Genomic DNA, 20,006 nt, shown 5'->3' on the forward strand with positions numbered 1-20,006 from the left:
TCACCACCTTCTCTACTGTGCAGGGCTCTTGTGTTCCTGAATTCTGTTAAGCCTAATGATATTTGTGTTCCTGCTTTGGATGAACCCACCCTACCTGCACAGAGTGCTTTCACAACCTCTGAGTGTCAGCTCAGATGCCACCTCCTAAGATTCCTTTCCTGATATTCTGTTAAAGGTCCCTCTCTCTCCCTGTAACTGTATGCTGTCATACATCAGCTCACCTCAGTCTCTCTGCAGCCTGTCAGTCTGAGATGGAGGTATTTTATTTGCTTACCCGTGCATTGCTTGTTTTCCCATGCCTGTCCCCAGCCCTCACAACAGTAAGGGGTTTTACTTGCTGCTTATCTACTCTGAGAGATTCAAGTACGCTATGCCCTTAATAAACACATGTTAAATAAAGCATGTCTCAGAGAGAATTGCCAAGACAGCCTCGCAGACGGAAGTCTAGCTGCTGCCTCCATGGACCACGTGAGAAGCACTGAAGGTCATGGGTAGTAGAGTGTGTTAGCTTGCACCCAAACCAGGCTGAGGGCTGCTGCAGGCTGAACATTAACCACAATGAGTCTTGTCAGGCAGGATGCATGAAAGCCTAGACGCGCACAGGGTTGAGTCCGTGAACGCATACCCTAGCCTGGGATGGTGAGAGGGTTCTTAGGTCTTGAGATGACTCCAGACGACCTCAGATAATGAGATCCATGGAGGCGAGATAAAGGAGGAAGGTTCACGAGAGATGAGATGGGGGTTGTGTGTGTCGGCCAGAGCAGTGCCATTGGCTTGGTGCTGTGTTCAGAGATTCCTCACTAGGCGGCCGACCAGACTGATCTGTGAAATGTGATCCCGTATTCTTTTAATAGTTAATAGTACCCTTTTTAGTTCATTGCACAGCAGTACCTTGCCCACCAGACCATTTAGAGAAACTTGGAGAGAAGCCCAGAGGCATCGTGGTGTGATGAAAGGCTTCTCAGCTGCAGACTCTCCAGACTGCTGCTCTGTGAGGCGCATCATGCCATCTCCACAGCCAGCAGAATGTGGAGGAAAAGTGTGTTGCCCTGGAAATCAGGGACACGAGCCTAAGCCCAAAGTCATCTGATGCTGGCCGAGTCATCCTATCTTTGCCCCTCAGTTTCCACATCTGTAAAGTGGGTATGACAACAGCCCATTTATATTCTGTAACCAGGCTGATGTGACTGACCCAATCAACACACTGAATTTGACTTGACACCCGGTAAGCCCTAGGGAAGTGGGCTCGTGTTTTCGTTGGAAGAAATGTCAACTGGCTCCAGAACCATATTTGAAGAACATATTTACTGAGACTTCAGGTTGGTTCTTGACAACTGGCCCAGAGTGGAGACTGTAAAGTAGACCCACAAGGACTACTACTGTCCATTGGGATGTCTCCCACAGGCTGCTGGTGTGGAGGGTTGTGGCTAAGGGAAAACAGGAATCTGGATGGTTCTAGGCACTTGCGCTCTCCTCTGGCCCCCAGCTATCCCTGGGGCAGGTCATAGTACACTGATACAGGTCTGGAGCCTGTCCGACAGGGAGTTTGCACAGAAAATGGGGGTGTGCACATTCCTTCCTGCAGAGCCATCATGGTTATGCGTTAGAACAGGTATGAGGACGGGACTGGGACTGCGCTCACTGTGGATGCTGAAATAGTGTCACTTTCCACAGTAAGAACCACAGCTTCAGGTCTCCAGGACCTCTCAGTCTTGGCAACGAGAGAGGGTGGCCCTCGTGAGCATGTGTGCGGTTCATGTTAGGTGATATTCTTCCTTTTAAATCAAGGGTTGCAACTGACCTCTTCTGTCACCTTTCCTGGAGCTCTTACTTCTCATGTGGATCCGAATCACTGTCTAGTATGTGCTAATCTCAGTCTGAAGGATCCCTTTCAGCTCTTGGGGGAGGGGCAAATCTACCAGCAACAAATTAGTTTTTGTGGTTATGTGGGAATGCCTCCATCTGGCTTTCAGTTCCCTTTTAGACTTATTTGTGTGTTTGTGTGTGTGTTCTTGACTGAGTTTACATGCACAATGTGTGTCCAGGAGCCCACAGAGGGCAGCAAAGAGTGCCCGATCTCCTGGAACTGGTAGTTACTGGTGCCACATGGGTCATGGGAACCGAACATGGGTCTTCTGCAAGAGCAAGAGAAATTCTTAACTGCTATGCCATCTCTCCAGCCCTTCTCCTTTAGTTAAAGGACTGCTTTATTAGGGATAGAATTCTTGACAGCCTTTTTCTTCCCTGCCTGTTGAATACGTCACTCCGTTACGTCCCTGAACCAGCATAGGTTTACAGGATAAATCAGCTGTGTGTGTCTTATTGAAGGATTTGCTGTCTGCTCCTTCTTCCCTTTTTGCTCCTTTCAATGTTCTTTAGTTCATTGCTGGCTGTTTAATTAAGATGTGGTACTCCGTGGGTCTCTGAGTGTATCCTCCTGTGTACAGCTTAATGTTTTCATTACAGTCAGGGTGCTCCCCTCCCTCAGAGATTCCAGCTCCCAGGAAGTTAGTGAAGCTCATGGTGTCCTACAAAGAGCTGAGCAGTTGCTCATTTTTCTTCATTATTTTTTCTTTTCTTCCTTTTTCCTAGGCTGATAGTCTTCATTGCTTTACTTTGGAGCTCACCACTTTTTGATGATGTCAGCTTTTGAAGTCCTCTGATGAGTCACTTTAGCCATGGCACTTTTGTCTTTGCTTAGACTTTCGATCTTGTTACTGCTGTTCTCTACTTAGTGAGGAATCCTTCTCCTGCTTTCCCTCAGTAGCTTTCCTCCTCTTTCTCCTTTCTCCTCCTCCTCCTCTTCCTCCTCTTCTTCCTCCTCCTTCTCTTCCTCCTCCTCTTCCTCCTCTTCTTTCTCCTTTTCCTTCCTCCTCTTTGACAAGGACTCTCTACAAAGCCTTGGCTATCCTGGAACTCACCATTTATACCAGGCTGGCCTTGAACTCAACAGATCCACCTGCCTCTGCCCCCAAGTGCTAGGATAAAGCCCAACTTTCCTTCAGTTCTTTAGACACCAATTTGGTTGGTAATGTGAACTTTTTAAGCAGCTAATATGAAGTCGTTGACTAGTAGGTCCAAAACCTGGGTCTCCTTAGGATTGATGACTTGTCTGGCTTTTGTTCTATTTATGGGCCACTTAATAAAAGGTTTATTTCTTTGTATTTTATGTTTATACACGTTTTATCTGCATATATGTTCATGCTCCACATGAGTGTGGTGCCAGTGGAGTCCAGAATATTCCTTGGGACTGGAAATACAGACAAGGAAATACAGAACAGCAGAATATTCCTTGGGACTGGAAATACAGTTGCAAGCCACCATGTGGATGCTGGGAGCTGAACTCTGGTCCCCGACAAGAGCATGCCACTTAGGCATCTTTCCAGCCCCCGTGGGAAATTTTTCTTATTTCTTTGCATGTATCATATTTTTCTAGAGTGGATTAAAATATGATTTTAAATGATATGGAAGGCACTTCTAGAAAAATCTCCCTCCTGGTCCTCTCCAGGAGTGCCATGGTTGTTCTTGATTGTGGTTTACGCCTTTAACTACTCTCCAAGCCCTGCATTCTTCGTTATGAGTGGCCACTGGGGTCTTCATTCAGTTAATTTAGTAGTTATGTAAGGTTGGTGAGGAATATCCTTAAATGACTGGATCCAACAAGTCTTCCTAGTCTTTGCTGAGGGTCTTTGCTGGGATGTCTGCAAACACCAAGGCCAGCAGAGTGTTCATCTGTGTGAGGCAAGAAGGACATCCAATTTAACACGACTCAGTAACTGGTTTTTGGCTCAAACTTCTAAATTCAGACACTGGGCAGTTTACTGTATGCATATTTAAGTACAATACAAGTTGAAAAAAAAAGTTTCCTGGTGTAACACAATCCCCCAGGGCACAAGTACCCATATTCCATCAAAACCCCTAGTGTACTTCACTTCTTCCATGAAGCTGGGTTCTGGAGATAGGCTACATGTATTATCTTAAGGACCTAGGGGGATCTGGTGTGGTCTATTTCATAGGTCACACAGATATAGGTCGTTTGGGTTATTATTCACCTCCCGTCCTGGTTGTTGGAGGTTGGTATAGCCTGGACCTACAGATAGTGCATATCACCAGTCTATTAGCTACCTCCATTACTGCCTTCTGGGTGGAAAACAGGATATACATCTCTCTCATAAAAGAGACAGTGCTTCATGGTTAACATTCCCGCTTGCCTTTGTGCTTATCTTTAAGCACAAGGACCTCTGTGCTCCCAACAGGTCTTCGAGGGATGATGCAAGGACATGCCTCCATCCATCTGCTGAGCAGCCCACAAGTCTGGCTTAGCATCTGCTTCCGACTTGTTCGGTTTCTAATGGTGGACTGGAGGTGAATGTTTAGAGCCCTTGTAAGTAGTCCAGAGCACATGTACAACCCTGAACTGGAACAGTTCTTCAAGTAAAAGTGACTTTCTAGGTTCTTGGAGCTGTTTGAAGACTTTCCTAATTGGCTGATGTCTTCTCACTCACCAGCTACTTTATGAATTCTTGGCTCACTTACTGTCTCAACCAATCCTATTGTGATTATGGGCAGCTGCAATGTTAAATAGTTGGCACTGATTTTTTTTTTTAAAAATGCCTCTATAGAAACGTCTGTTGGTACCGGAGGAACTCTGAATTGGGTCAATGAAGACTGATTTTTTCTTCTTAGAGCATTGTTGGAGGCTAGCTTCAAGATTCTACTTTTTAAAAAGCATGTGTTCTCTGCAAGAGCAGTGCATATTCTTAACTGCTGAGCCATCTTTCCAGCCCCAGTACAGATAATTCTTTTGAGAGATTTCCAGTGGTCATGCTGGCAGTTCAGGTAATAACAAGGTCAGAGGATGGGGTTAAAAAGAGGCGCAGCTGCGGCCTAATCCTGTGGTGTTGACGGAGCTGTTCATATCTTCACTGCTTCTGTGAACAGGAAGATTTGGAAAGGCTCTTACTTTTACATTCCATGACGCCTTCCCTCCCTCCCTCCCTCCCTCCCTCCCTCCCTCCCTCCCTCCCTCCCTCCCTCCCTCCCTCCCTCCCTCCCTCCCTCCCTCCCTCCTTCCCTCCCTCCCTCTCTTCCTTTCCTTTCTTTAAATAATGTTTTCCTTGAGGACTCCAGTTGTTTGACCTACACATTTACCATTTGGACTTTGCAGTTGCATTTCTGACAAAGCCCAATGTGCCTCTTGCACACAGTGTGGCCTTTGTGCAGGAGTTCGGTGTTTGGGTTTCGAGAGTGTCTCAGTCCATATGTGTGTCTACATGCACACGCTTATCACATGTCTGGGGTCAGCAACTCCAGTGAGCTCGAGCAGAGCTTCCACACTTAGATGAGACCTGAGTGCATGTGAGCATGTGTGTTTACATGCATGTTGCATGTGAGCATGTGTGTTTACATGTGTGTTCAGATTTACTTGTTTATTCAGGGTCATATAGCAATTGCATGCTTAATTTTATAAGATACTAACAAGCTGTTTTCCAGCACACCCTTCGGCTTCACAGTCTCACTGGCTGTGTGAGAGATTGGGTGTCTACGTGGACCCGCTGGCATCTGGGTTATGACAAATGTTTATCTTAGTAATTCCAGAGGGATTTGCAGTATCACATCATTGTGGCCTTAATTTGAATGTCTCTCATATCTAATGATGTTTAATATATTTTTATGGGCTTAATTTGGTATCTGTGCAAATATCTTTGGGGACATGTCTGTCATTTTCTAATTACACTGTTTATTTTCTTGTGTGTGTTTGTACAACTGAGCAAGTGTTCATGTAGGCGAGTGTGGATATACACTTACCATGGCACGCGCACACAGGTTTGGAGAATGACCATGGGGATGGTCCTTACCTTCAACCTTGTTTGAGAAAGTGCCCCCCCCCCCTCCGCAACCCTGACAGCGCTGCCTGTCTGCATGTCAGGCTAGTTGGCATGTGAACTTATGGATATTTAACTGTCTGTTCCTCCTACATGGTAGAAGTAACTATAGGCTCTTATGTTGCAGCCAGCTTTTACTGGTGCTGTGAGATTTGAACTCATGTCCTCATGCTTAGGAAGCAAGAGATTGGACCACTGAGCTGTCTCTGAATCCCTTTTCTTATTGATGGGTTGTGAGAATTTAAAAGTATACACTTTAAATATGTGTGCCCTTTTCCCAGATGTGGTTTTAAAATTTTTTTATCTTAGTAAAATTTGTTTTTCATACTCTTCATGGGATTTTTCTCAGAGCAAAATATTTCACCGATGTCCTATTTATTACTTAAACACCCTTTTATAGGTTATTTTCTTGGTATTATGTTCCCAAAACCTTTTACCAGTCTTAGTCCCTACGTTTTCTCCTTTGCTTCCCTGAAAGGGTATGTGAACTATGTTAAATCTACAACCTGCTTTGAGCTAATTTTTGAAAGTTGTGGGGTTTAAGCCTGCGCTCAAGGGCTCTGTGAAGAACCCATGGCTGTTTGCTGACAAGGCCTTCCTTCCTCCTTGGCATTGCTGAATTGAAATGACTTCTCTAGGAGCCAGTCTGCCTAACATTTACATTGAAGTTGTTTTTTTTTTTTTCTTCTACTCTTGGCCTCTCCTTGGAATTTTGAGAGTTTTGTCTGCAAATCAAAGCCTTTCTCCCTTATCTTTGATAAAAGCCATTCTCTGTGATTACAGTTAGAAACTTGCAGATAAGTGGGAATGTTTAGCTCATAGTTCTTTATCAGTTTTTAAAGGGAGAAAATGAAAAGACAGAGAAAGTGAAAAGAACAGAACAGAGAGAAAAAGAGAAAAAGGATGGAGAGACCTGGGTTGAGTCCTAATTCATCTCTAGAAGATTTGATGGGTAGATATGATTGTAGAAATATGGATGTGGTTTGGTTCTGAGGAACACAGGCACTGTGTAATGGTCCACGAGGTGTAGTCAGAACATGTAACACCTCAGACATTCACCTGGCTGCTGGCACTGATTCCTGTGTCTGCATCTGTAGGTGTCGGACCCACCCTCAGAGTCAGTGGGCTCAGAGCAGATTGATTTGCCCCAGATGGACACAGGGCAGGGAATAAGGGACAAAGACAGGAGAAAGAGGAAGAGGGGAAGGGAAGGGAACAAGGGAGAGGGAGGATGGGCATTTGTCCTGGGAGGACCGAGGACTGCCTCTGGATAGAGAGGAGACAGACACTGCCCATAGGCAAATGGCGGTTTATAAAGGTAAATGAGGAAACCCCATGTTTGGATGAGGTGTTTAAATTTAATTAGGCATGTTAATTAGGTGAGCTAAAGGGAAGCTTTTGATTGGCTGCACCCTGGTGGTGAGTCTCAGGAGGAGGAAGTGGCCAAGTAAGGGAATGGACCTTGGTGGCTAGCTTTAGGAATGCAGTCTATCAGTTTTTAGCAAGGCAGAGGGAATGAGGGAGAAGGACAAGGCCTGCCACAACCATGGCTGCCATGCTCGGGCTGCCTAGAGTCTCCTCACTGACTGGAGACCATAGGTGCCCTCATAGAGTCCTTGTGACAAGTCACTGCTCCCAGAGCCCCCTCCAGGTGTCCAGGTGCAGCTGGAAGAGCCAGGGGCCTCCACCCTAGGTGCTGAGCGGCGGTGGGCAGCCATCTTTGCTCAGCACGGAGGCCCAGGCTGCCTGTGGGTTCTCTAGCCAGCCTGACAAGGTACACCTGCCTTCCAGGCTCTGGCTGCAGAAAAAGCTCTGCTGCCACAAACAGATTAGGAAAAGCCTTAGCCCTTCTAGCTGCCTCCAGCAGGGCTTTGGAGATTAGTGAGGGCGTCTTGGGGGTGGGGGGCAAGTTGAAATGTCAGCTTTGGTTTAAAGGATCCTTCTAGAAGGAAACAAGGCTGCTCTCCTGGCAGGGGTGCTTCCTGCAGCTTCTTTCTGCTCTGGAATTTAGGCTCTCTGCAAGCAAACACTGGCAAGGTATACGCATGTGTCTCAGGCTAAAATGTTGTTAGTCTGGTTTCCCAGACAGAGATGTGCCTGGTATAGGGTACTCTCCTAGAGGAGGGGTACTTGCTCCATGTTTCTTGTCACTTCTTCAACCTTTCATCTGAGAGTTAATTTGATCAATTTATTGCTCATTCACCAGGAAGCCACAGACCTGTCTGAATGCCTTTACTTCTCCAGTCTGCTTGCCCTGTGCCTAAGAGGTGTGGAGGATGGGAGCAGGAGATCCAGACACTACCAAGTAGCTGGAGTGATAGAGCATTTCCCGAATTACAGTGCGCTGTTATGTGTGTGTCTTCATAGGCATGAGTGTGGCCTCCGTGACACTTGCTAGTGCCCTGCAGGTCAGAGGAGAAGCCCTCTCTGAGGAGGAAATCTGGTCCCTCTTGTCACTGGCTGCTGAGCGGCTCCTGGAAGACCTACGTAATGGTAAGAGAGTGTTTGGGGGCAGCTGAGTCACAGGACACTGAAAGTAAAGCCTCCTAAACGAACTCCCTTATCTTCCCCATCTGTGATCAACCCTACACTTTCAGAAAAAGACCACAAATGATACCCACCAGGCAGCTGCAGTGAGAGGTGGCCTATGTCCAAGGCTTGTGCCACACAACAGAAGAACCAAGAACCAAAGCCTCTGCTGTGGGCTTGCGTAATGCTTATAGAGACCAGAGGCAGCAACACAGGCCTCTTCTGACACCTGGGACATGCCCACACTCTGTCAGACCCTGTCCCATCAGAAGGCGGAACCCATGTTCTAAACAAGGGAGGTTAATACGAACAGTCACCAAGCTGAGATGTGGAGAAAATGAAGGTGTCAGGATATTCTACACCTTGGATCCTTGGAGCCGAGGGCTCATCCCCCTCCTCAGGTGGGGTGTTGTCCTGATGGAGGAGCTGTGCTTCTAGCTCATGATGATGATGATCTCTGGATTATCTGGCCATCTTCAGTCATGGTCTTCAGTCATGGTCCAGGTGGGGCAGAGGCAATTGGCAGGTGATGGTTCACAGAGGGCATGGAAATTAGGAGGGACCCGTTGGAATGTGAGTACACTCAGGTGAACAGGCTGACAGTGTTGGCCAGGAAGACCTGAGCCTGCAGCACCTATATGGACAGGTCCATGAGAAAATGGTCACAGGGTGAAGCCAGGCCTTGAGGTACAGAAGGGCTTTCATGTCCCAAGGCTGAGTCCAGGACAGAAGTGCCCCTACCTGGTCATTTCTTATTCATACCAAGGTCTCCTAGACACAGTAGAAGAGGCCCTACTTCCTGTGAGGTCTCTGCAGAGCCTTCTATGGGAAGAATTATTCACAGAAATAGTTAAAGGAGACAGGATGGAAAGGCGATTTGGAGGAATGAGGTGTTCAGTTGGCAGATGAAGGAAATACAGAGAACCTACACTTAGGTATCGACTTGGAAGCCCTCTGATTTAGCAGCCCAGCATCAACATCAGGGCGTGTGAGGCCACACAGCCTCCTCTGGACACAGAGTCCCAGCACCAGTCACTGGAAGGAGGCCACACACCTATGCCTTAGCTTCTCTACCTCCTGAACACTCACTCCTGTCTCCTGTCCTGAGGGATCTGACAAACTGCTGTAGATCTGTTCTGTGACCAGCTGCTGCCCCTGAACAGCCACAAGGAACTCAGGTCTGCAGCAATTTCCAGCTGGTCTTGACTTTTTTTTTTTTTTTGACTATTTACTTTAAAACTTTCAGGTCCTTGACAGATTCAGATGTAGGTGCTAAATTTTTGACCGGTTATAGCTACCTTTTGTAATATACTTTTCTATGTGCTGGGTGGAGTTTATTCCATTCTGTGTCAATATAGGTCAGAATCAGTCTCAGGAACAAGTGCTGTCGGGCACAGTGGCTCTGTTCCCACACCCTGTTGTGCATCCTTTTCAGATTCCTCAGACTACGTGGTCTGCCCCTGGTCACTCCTGCTTTCTGCAGCCGGAGGTCTTTCTTTCCAAGACCACGTTTCTCACATAGAGGCTGCACCGTTCAAGGCTCCTGAACTGCTACAGGGATCAAATGAAGAGGGGCAGCCTGATGCATCACAGGTAGGTGTAGTATGCTGCCTCTCCCAGGGAGACACCCAAAACTCTCTGCCCAGCCCCAGTTCTGTTTCCAGGCTTTCTTGCCAGCAACTCACTAGCCTTTGGACAAGGCAGTTCAACCTCACTGAACCCAAGTTTCTCAGTCAGTTAAGTGATGCAAACATAATTCTGCCGATCCAGTTTTGTCAGCATTAAAAAAAAAGTGCTGGGCCTGGGGAGGTGGCTTGCTGGTTGATGGGCTCGCATATAAGCATGCAGAAAGCCAGATGTGGTGGCGCACGTCTCTAATCTCAGTGCTAAAAGATGGAGGTGGCAGGATTCCAGGGCCTAGCTGGCTAGGTAGTTTAATCAACTGTTAAGCTCCAGCTTCAGGAAGAGATCTCAAAAAACAAAGAGGGAGTGCTAAAGGAAAGTACCCACTTGTCAGCCGCCAGCTTCCACGTGTGTGCACGTGGGCATATGCACACCCCCATACCCATATGTATATATATCACACTCACATACAGAGGAGAGAGAGAGAGAGAGAGAGAGAGAGAGAGAGAGAGAGAGAGAGAGGCCATGGCTGGGCAGTGGTGGCACGCACCTTTAATCCCATCACTAGGGAGGAAGAGAGAGGTAGGTGGAATTCAAGGCCAGCCTGGTCTACAGATGGAGTTCCAGGACAGCCAAGGCTACAGAGAGAAACTCTGTCTTAAAAAACAAATAAAACAAAACTAACCGACCAAACAAAAACCCTAGTCATAATAGTAATTATTATTAATAATAATAATAAAATAAAAGCCATGCCAAGTGCCTTGTGCTGATGGTGTTGGCATCAGTGAAGACTTCTGAATTTCCTTAGTGAAAAATTGGCTTCCTTCTGAATAGCAATGTATTTGCAATGCATTCCAGTATTTGCAGCTAATAAAATAATAATAATAATAATAATAATAATAATAATAATAATAAAGAACTTGAGTGTCAGAATGCTCAGGGCAGCTGCACAGTGCTGGGTGAGCACAGCCCTTCTTCCTTGGCCTTTCATGGGGAACCTGTGGATCTGGGGTACTGCTCCTCCCAGGACCACTCTGGAATGCCGCTGCTTTCCCTTCGGGCTCTGAGAAGAGAATGGGCCCTTCCAGGTTTGGTTCATCAGTTTCCATGTAGCTCCATTGCACAGGCTTCCTTCCTTCTTCGAGCCTCCCCTGCCATGAGATCCCTGGGTGAGTCACCAGGCCTCTGGGGAGCTGGAGACAGCTACATCTCCTCCTTGGTGCCCCACCTGGGCTAAGTTGCCTGTCATGTTCTGGACTCAGCAAGCACATCACACTGATTCTGAGCTCTGGCTTTCTACAAGGACACACCAGTGGGATATGCAAATGCAGGCTTAGTGGCAAAGGGCTAGTAGCGAACAAGCCCTAGCCAGTGGTGGGTAAGAACTGACTGGGATGGCAACTACACCAGGAGAGCGAGGGAGTCAGGTCTGCTGTCCATTCTTGGGCTCTGTGGCGGCATGGTGGCTTGGTGTACCACATCTGCCCTTGTTTTCTTTCCCTCCTCCACACTCTGTTTGCTCTGGGCTTTTGGCTTCTAAATGAAATGCTGGCACCCTGTCCTCTGTGTTTTAGAGAGGCTGAGCGGAATTACCTGTGAAGTGCTGCCGGGGACTTCCCTGTGCCCTCCAGCACTTGCTGGGAAGGCTTTACACTCCCTGTGGCAGGTTGGCTTGAGGAAGCTCCGCCCACTCCTGTGCCCTAGCAGACCAGAGCTAGAGGAAATTCAGCTCCTCCATGCAGAAGTGTCAGGCCTTGGGAAATTCTAGGGCTCAGAAGAGGTTGAGCCCAGAACTGGGCAGGAATGCTGCAAAGATGCTAGCTAGGGAAAGAACGGAACAGTGAGTCTGAGTCAGAGAGAGCCAGTATGGGGTGGGGCTGGGTTCTAAGGAAGCTTGAAAGTGTTTGTATTGGCTGCTTACCCCTCTGTTCTGACTGGCCTCTGGAGTGCCTCCAGGAGAGGCCAAAGGCAGCATCCTCTGCCTCCTTAGGAAGAGGAAGCAGGCAGGGACATCTGGTCTCTTGGTCTACTATACCCAAGCAGTTCTGATGATCAGGGCTCCCTTCCATTCATCACACCAATTCTCCCTTCATCCAACTAGGCATAAGGTGTGAGGGGTATCTGGGAAGTCAGGAGTGTAGAGGTCTCAGCCGGGGCTGCGCTTAGGACCCTCCCCAAGCTTTGGCTACATGAGACTAACATCTCAACTCTAACCAGTGTGTCCAGCACCATTCCCAAGTCTAGACCAGACACAGGTGGAAGATGCGGGCAAGTCTCTAGCTGGGAGCCCCTTAAGTTTCCTTACCTCTTCTCATCCTCTGAGCAGGCAGATGTGTTCTCATCCACAGAGCCAGGATCTGCCTTCAAGAACCTTCTCCCATGTCACTCCAGAGGCTGCATTTAGGATATGGGATGGAGCCTAGTGGGTTCAGCTTTGCCCTTGGGATATGGGATGGAGCCTACTGGGCTTAGCTTTGCCCCCAGGACATTTTCAGACAGAGCTTTGGGATCCACACAGTCCTGGAGTGAATGGTGTGTGTGCTGTGCTCTGATGCTTCCCCACTTCTGATCCGGGTCACTGCTGTGAAGATGAACCTTGGGAATTCCCACCCCCCCATTGGGTCTGGGTGTTGGGCTGAGTTTTAGGGGTGCAACTTCAGATAAAGAAACTAGTTAACTGACACAGGTGACACTTGGTTCACTCCTCATTCCTATGACGTGGGACCCCAAAGCATTAGACCCCCTGTCTGCTCTAGGAACCATGGCTTTTACACATGGTTCGCTACTTGGGGGGCTTCTCTTCCAGAGTTCCACCCATGTTAGGAACACATGTCTGACCCTTCAAATCTTTTCCTGAGAAAAAACGATCTTCAAGACAATGGACATCAACCAAAGGACATCCATTTATGTAACCCACAGCTCTGGGGCTTGGATTCAGTCCTGTTTGGGTCTTATTCAGGCAAACTCTCTTGCTTCCCTTTGCTTTAATTTATCTAAAATGAGGACAGTTCAAAACCTGCCTCAGAGGGTTGTTGTGAAGACAAAATACATTTTAATAAGCAAAGGGCTTCTAACAGGTCTCTACCTGATAATAATCATTTCCATATGCTTTTATACTCTGCCCTTAGAGGGTTTGGGCAGAACGCTCACTTTAAAAACAAGGAACTTCAGAGAAATCTGACCAAGCTCTGGCTGATACACTGGGTCATTCATTATCTGACAAGATGCAAGGCTGTGTAGTAAGACTGGCCTTATGACACAGTGCAGAGCTGGCTCTGGTTACGAGAGTGAGAAAGTCCCAGATACAACATCCAGATCCACAGTTACTTAGTCTTTAGTTACTTCAGGAGGGATTTAGGTGTGGGTAGCAGCTCAGGGATATCGACGAGGATTCAGGATGTGAATTTCTATTCTGGTCCTGGTTCTTATTTCCACATGGTGGCAAAATAGCTGCTGTGGCCCCATATATCACAGCAGGGCACGTGTGGGTCCAGTCATATGCTTTTTATTCCCCCAATAAAGCAAACGTTCTTATTTTTTTCCAGAAGTACCCTAACAGATGTTCTCCCTTATTTTTCACCAATCTGGGAGTCATAGTTACTGCTAGAAAACAAATTTCTAGCCTGCAGCGTGGGCGGAAGCAAAGGCTAAGGAGGTGCAGATGGTGCCGGGCTCGCCAGATTCCCACCCCTTGCTTGTGGAAACTGCTGCACTTGGCCTGCTGGACTGTGGAGTCACGTGCCTGATGTTTAACATGTGCTTTTCTCTTGGGCAGATGCACGTCTATTCCTTAGGGATGACTCTCTACTGGTCAGCGGGATTTCGTGTTCCACCAAACCAGGTCTGTAAACAAGGATGCAACACATCTTACCAGGTCATCTCTCTGGATTAGCTTAGTAGCTCTCCCCTGTGCTGGACCACAGGCATTGAGTGTAGATCTCCACCTTCTATCCAAAGCCATATGTAGGCATTACCAGCCAATGGCACAACTCATTGCCCTGAGTCCGTAAACAACCTCAGCATCTTCTCCCACACTCCAAGCAGACCCAAGCTGGGACCGGGAGTCAAACCTAAGATTCACTTGTCTGATCTGCCCAAAGGAAGTAGCAAGCTAGAGGATTTCATATACAACAAAGATTACTTATGGATTCTCTCAAACGCTTTTAGAATCAGCTTTTCCTAAAGTGAGCTGCTGTCCGGGGAAAAGAGTTCTGTGCTCAGTAATTGTGGTAGAACACACCCCATAATATTTCCTCTGAGAGAGGCTTCAGACTAGCTTGTTACTGACTATGGCAAGCCCCCAAATAGAAGCTTTATGGGGTAAAGCATGTTGCACAATTCAACAGATGATTACGTGCACCGAGTGCATGCAAACATTCATATGAGCGTGTGCACGTGTGTCCATAGCCCATGCATGTGTGAATGTGTATTTTCATTTGACATCATAAGAGTCTTTTTAAAAACTAAGACATCATTGAACCTGACCACAGGACCCTCCCTCCCCTCTCACCAATCCACCCCTTTTCCTCCCTCCCTCTCTTCCTCCTCCTGCTCTTCCTCTCTCCCTCCCTCTCTTCCTCACCCCCCCCCATCTCTTAGGCAGAAAACTATTTACAACTCAGCCTGCTTGAGGTGAGACCCTCCCCCCCCACACACACACACTGGCTACCCTCTACCCCATGATTATATATTTCAGCATCTACCAGTCAACATGGAGTCCAGAATTTGGCTTCTGCGCCTGCCTGCTGCTTCTCTGACATCCCCAGGGCTTGTCTTATGGATGTATGATTTTCAAACCTGTAATTGGCTTACTGATTTGCCAGCACCATCTTGGACCCAGTTCTTTGGGGCCCCACAATGTCATTCTGTCACAGGCCCTACTGTAGCTTTTCCTTACACACACACACACACACACACACACACACACACACACACACACACACGCACGCACACGCGCGCGCGCTTCACCTTGGTTATTTGGTTCTCTTATGGCAACTTCTCCCTGGAACAAGAGTACACAGGAAACAGACCTTTAAGTTAAAGCAGCTTGCATGAAGTCAGCAGCAGCAAAGGGCTCAGTCACAGTCACCATTGCTAGAACTCTGCCAAACACACATGAGGCCAAAGAAAAAATAGTCTTGTAAAAGTACCATACATATTGGTATGGCCAAGCTCGGACTCAATGACAAATCAGATGTCTGTTCCAGGAGAAGCAAACTTGTTAGAATTGTGAGGAATGTGTTTTCTGGAGTCTCCAGGACATGTAGACTTTAGTACCCCACAGCGGCCACTCCTTGTGGCCACAGCCATGGCCATGGCCACGGCCACACTTCTCACCAGTGTATGCTCTGCAGCCCCTGCAGCTTCAAGAGCCTGTACACTCCCTCCTGCTGGCCATGTGTGAAGACCAGCCACGGAGACGGCGGCCACTGCAGGCGGTTCTAGAAGCCTGCCGGATTCATCAGGAAGAGGTGGCTGTGTACCCAGCCCCTGCCAGTCTCCATATCAGTCGACTGGTGGGCTTGGTGCTGGGCACCATCTCCGAGGTCAGTTATAGAACCCATCTTTCCCACTTGGCAGCCGCTAACTGTATGTGACAATTGGAATTTAAATTAGCCAAAACTTAGCTAAAAGAAAACTAAATATAAAAATTCAGGGTCTCAGCCTTAGAGCACTTGTCTAGCAGACTCTGTAAAGAGCTAGTTAACCTGACAGGGAACATGCATATGTTGGTATAAATGCAGCCTTCTGACTTCTTGCTGATTTGAGGTTCCCTCTATCCTCACTCAGGTGGAGAGGAGAGTTGTAGAGGAAAACACCTGTGAGCAGCAGAACAGAAGCTGTTTTCTCAGGAGCAGGCTGCATCAGGCTGACAGCAAGAGCCCCGGGGCTCCGGCCTCTGATGCTCTGCAGCCTCGGAGAGGTGAGTAAGGGCCCAGTGTTCCTGTTTGGACAGAAAGTACTCAAGGTGACCATTCTGTTGTCTGCTACCCTGAGTGTGTGGACATCCCTGCTGTATACACAGAGAGTTCTCACACAAAGCCACTTTCCCAGGAAATGCCTCAGGCCTGGGCCTAGAATCACTGTGCCTAATAAAGTTTTAATAGTTGAATAGAGTTAGTTACATGATGTCTTTAAACTGAAGTCCAATTGTTCAAATTGATGAGAACAAGTTAGAAAAGCAAGGAAAAGCTTTTACTTTATTTTTGTCTGCATGTCTGTCCGTGTACCATGTGCATGCCTGATGCCTGTGGAGGCCAGAAGAGGGCTTCAGATCCCCTGTGACTGGAGCTACAGATGGTTGTGAATCACCATGTGGGTGCTGGAAATTGAACCCAGGGCCTCCAGAAGAACTCTTAACCACTGAGCCATCTCTAAGGTCATCTAAAAATGACCTTCTAAGCGGAATGACAAGCAAATAGCTCATACAAGTTTTTGTTGTTATTACTTTGGGTGGGCTGAAAGAGCTGGCTTTTACAATACTCTTTCAGCACGCCTTTCCCTGCTTTCCGGCTCTCTGAACCTGAGTTACACGTGAGCTACCGTTCTTGTTGCTGTGAGGTGCGTCTGAAGGGGGCGGGCTTTGGTTTGTGCTCACAGTTTGAGGGTACGATCCACAATGTCGTGTGGCAGGAGTGACAGGGACTGCTGGTCACACTGCATCTGATGTTGGCCAGCAGAGAGAAATGCCCCCATCCCACTCTTTGACTCTCATTTCCATTTTCAGTCTGAGAGCACAGACTCAGAGGCATTTAGTAGTTTCACCAAGGGCTCATAGCTGGTATCCACACTCTGGGCTGCTTATCCTATACAGCTAGGTGGTTTGCTTGCACCACCCCTGGCCACCCTGCTGTCTGGTTAGTTTCAGAGAGAAGCACAGAGACACAGAGTTCCTTGGAGCGATGCTGGAGTACCACAGCACACAGTCGCAACAGTTCTGTTAACAGGTGAGTCTACCACCACCGAGCTCTGCAAGCTCAGTTGGCGAGCCTGCATACCCTGCTTTTTTGCCAATGATTAGTGATGTTCTTCAGAAAATGACATTAGGAAGAAGCCAAGGAATATGGGGCCTACTGGCAACTGTATTGTCAGGGACCCCACATCTTCTGGGAATCCCATTCAGGCTCAGAGCTGGAACAATATGAACCTTGGTGGTTTAGTGGTGATCCCTAGTCCCTAGGCACGCCCTGCCTGCTACATAGCAACAACCACAAGGGACAGTGGCTGCAGGCAACAGCTACTCAGAGCTCGTATCTGGGGCTTGGTGATTTCAGTGGGGTCCAGCCAGTTCTCCCAGCCTCTCTGGCTGCTTCTGGGACCAACTGAAAACCAACCGAGGAGGCTTCAGTCCTGGAGAGCAGGTTTGTTACTCCAGTGTCCCCACAAGTACGTGACATACTGTGCACTCTGTGATGTGATGGGTTCAGCCCTTCTGGCTGATAAGAATTTTCCAACTCCATCGTATCATTGGACCCCTTTTGTATATGTGGTTGGTCTGCTATTGACTGAAGCACTAGAAGGTAGTACATGACTGTTTATCAGCAAAACAGTTTAAATGTCTAAAGCTTTCAAATCAAGGTTATAGTCATGATCTATTTAGGGAAATTGGGTCCTTGTGGTCATGGTGGGTATAGAGGCAGAATACTGGGGTAGGGGACAAGTAGATGTGTTTGCATTTCCCTGCCTTGTGGCTGTGTGGCCTTACCTTCTGAGGGTCTCAGCTTCACCAACACAAGAGACTGTGTCACCTCTCATGATATGGGAGATAACACAGGTGGCAGCTGAGTCTGTCACTGAATGGATACATCACCAAGTATTTCACCTGTCTTCACCCCTGGCCAGCACATTTGCAGGTGCCGGTCCCTGTGACTGTGAGGAGAGTCCGTGGTGTGGCTCAGAGCCTATGCTCTTGGCAGAAGCAGAAAGCTCGCAGCCAGCAACATCTTCTCCAAGGAATTTCCTGCAAAGAAAGGGAAAGGTGAGCAAAGGGGGCTGGAGCTGGAAGACACTGTCAGGAATGGTCCTAGTTGGGACCTGTAACAGAAGGCAGATACAGGGGTTTCAGGACACAGGGACCCTGGGATGGGGTTCAGAGACCTGAGCTGACAGAAACCTGAACCTGGCCATTCGATGCTAGGTACCATCCAGTCTCCCCTCTCTGCCTCACTGGCTGTATAGTAGCCCCTAATGAAGCATCCAGGAAGGTCAGCATGCTGTCAGTCTCCTCCACCTCACTCTTAGGCCTCTGTTGAGATGGACAGTGGAAGTCACTGACCATGCCTCCTCTGTCTTGCTGGGACCTGTTTCCTTGGAGGTGGCTGTCACTGGGAGGCAGAGGGCTATAGAAGGCAGAGAGAGATGAGCTCCAAGCCTAGAACCATCTTCTTCTACCTTTGATTAGTCTGGATTTTTTTTTTTCAGTTCTCCAGACCAGAGTTCATCCTGTTGGCTGGAGAGGCCCCAGTGACCCTACATTTGCCTGGATCCATTGTGGTAACTACTGGTTAGACTGTGTGGGATGGGAAAGAAACCACAAGCTGAACAAACTCAAGGCTCACTGTGCTTTAAATGGGGTCTATTCTGAGGACATCTTGGCAGTCTCTCTGTGCCACCTCCATGAACCTCCTGCTCTCTCTGCTTCTTTTCCTTCCATCTCTGCTCGTGCTGCCTTTTCAAAGCGGTGTAGGAGTAGTATTCTCCTTTCCATCCAGACCACGTTCCTGCATCTGTCCTGTCCCTACAGGTGTCTTTCCATCCACACCACGTTCCTGCAGCTGTCCTGTCCCTGCAGACACCTGCCAGGCATGGCTACCCTACTCCTGCCTTTCATTCTCCTCCAGGAGAGAAGCTCCTTGTGCCTTCCTGTCCTTCTCACCCTCACGCCCAGTTCAGCCTTCATCTCATTCAGCACAGATGCTTTGGAGCATCCCCATAGGCTGGTGCTCCTCCAAGGCCCTGCCCTGCATGCTGTGGCAAACAAAGTCCTTTCCACGTGAAGCCTACAGTCTGGGAGAAAAAAGAGAGAGGCAAATGCATAACAGAAAAGCATGCAGGTAGCGATTTGTGCTTTAAAAAAACAAAAAACAAAAAACAAGAAGACACATACATGTGGGAGAAGGTAGAAGATGATAGGTAAGGATGAGGAAAAAAATGTTCCTTTACCCAGGAAAGTGGCTCTGGGATGATAGGAATGGAAGGAGAGAGGCATGGGAGATTGTAGGGAAAGGGTCTGACATATGGAGATTATCATTAGGGTGTGCTACCCAGCTCGGCCCAGTACATGCCCTCATGGCTCATGTCCAGCCTGGGGCCATGTTTTCAGCTATTGTTGAGCATTCGGGTTGACAAGCTTCCCATTTTCCATACTCCTAGAGCCAAGATGCCTGTCTGGCCAGGCCTGTCTGGCAGTGCTGCCTTTTGGCTCCTAGGCCTTCTGGAAGCAGGGTTGTGGGAAGGCTGGGATAGTGTCTTTCTTTTCCCAGGTTTCTATGTCAACCCCCATGCTGATATATCTTGGTAGCTCAGAGCAATGCAGATGAACTCCAGGAAAGCCTCCCCTGGCTCAGTCAGGGGTACATGACTCACAGATGAGTCTGAAGAAAAGCCAGGGGAGAGATGTGGGTCAGTCTTATCTCACATTGCCGACCTCAGAGATCCCTCAGAGAGCCCAGACTTGGGTCAGGTCTGCTATAACCAACTGTGCAACCCTGGAAAAGTCCCTCATTGTCTCTAAGCCTCATTGTCTCAGGTTTTCATCTGCTAATAGGGAGAGAAACTACACTCGTCCTATAGGCAGTTAGACAGTTAAATGAGGCATTGTGTGGAACACGCACAGCCTGGTGACCACCCAAGCTAAAGACTCAAAGCCTCAAGCCGGGCGTGGTGGCGCACGCCTTTAATCCCAGCACTTGGGAGGCAGAGGCAGGCGGATTTCAGAGTTCGAGGCCAGCCTGGTCTACAAAGTGAGTT

The 20,006-nt window shown here is 48.1% G+C and overlaps 1 protein-coding gene across 1 annotated transcript in view; it reads left to right on the forward strand.

Moving 5' to 3' along the window:
- The window catches only part of Frmpd2 (FERM and PDZ domain containing 2), a 96,662-nt gene that overhangs the window by 15,232 nt on the left and 61,424 nt on the right, over positions 1-20,006 (forward strand). The window contains exons 2-9 of the mRNA XM_021182419.2: positions 8,253-8,378; positions 9,850-10,007; positions 13,813-13,878; positions 15,392-15,583; positions 15,828-15,960; positions 16,900-16,984; positions 17,880-18,015; positions 18,459-18,530. Of these exons, the coding sequence (XP_021038078.2) occupies positions 8,253-8,378; positions 9,850-10,007; positions 13,813-13,878; positions 15,392-15,583; positions 15,828-15,960; positions 16,900-16,984; positions 17,880-18,015; positions 18,459-18,530 (968 nt within the window). The remainder of the gene's footprint in view (positions 1-8,252; positions 8,379-9,849; positions 10,008-13,812; positions 13,879-15,391; positions 15,584-15,827; positions 15,961-16,899; positions 16,985-17,879; positions 18,016-18,458; positions 18,531-20,006) is intronic.

Source organism: Mus caroli, chromosome 14, assembly GCF_900094665.2.
Source record: "Mus caroli chromosome 14, CAROLI_EIJ_v1.1, whole genome shotgun sequence".
Taxonomy (NCBI): domain Eukaryota; kingdom Metazoa; phylum Chordata; class Mammalia; order Rodentia; family Muridae; genus Mus; species Mus caroli.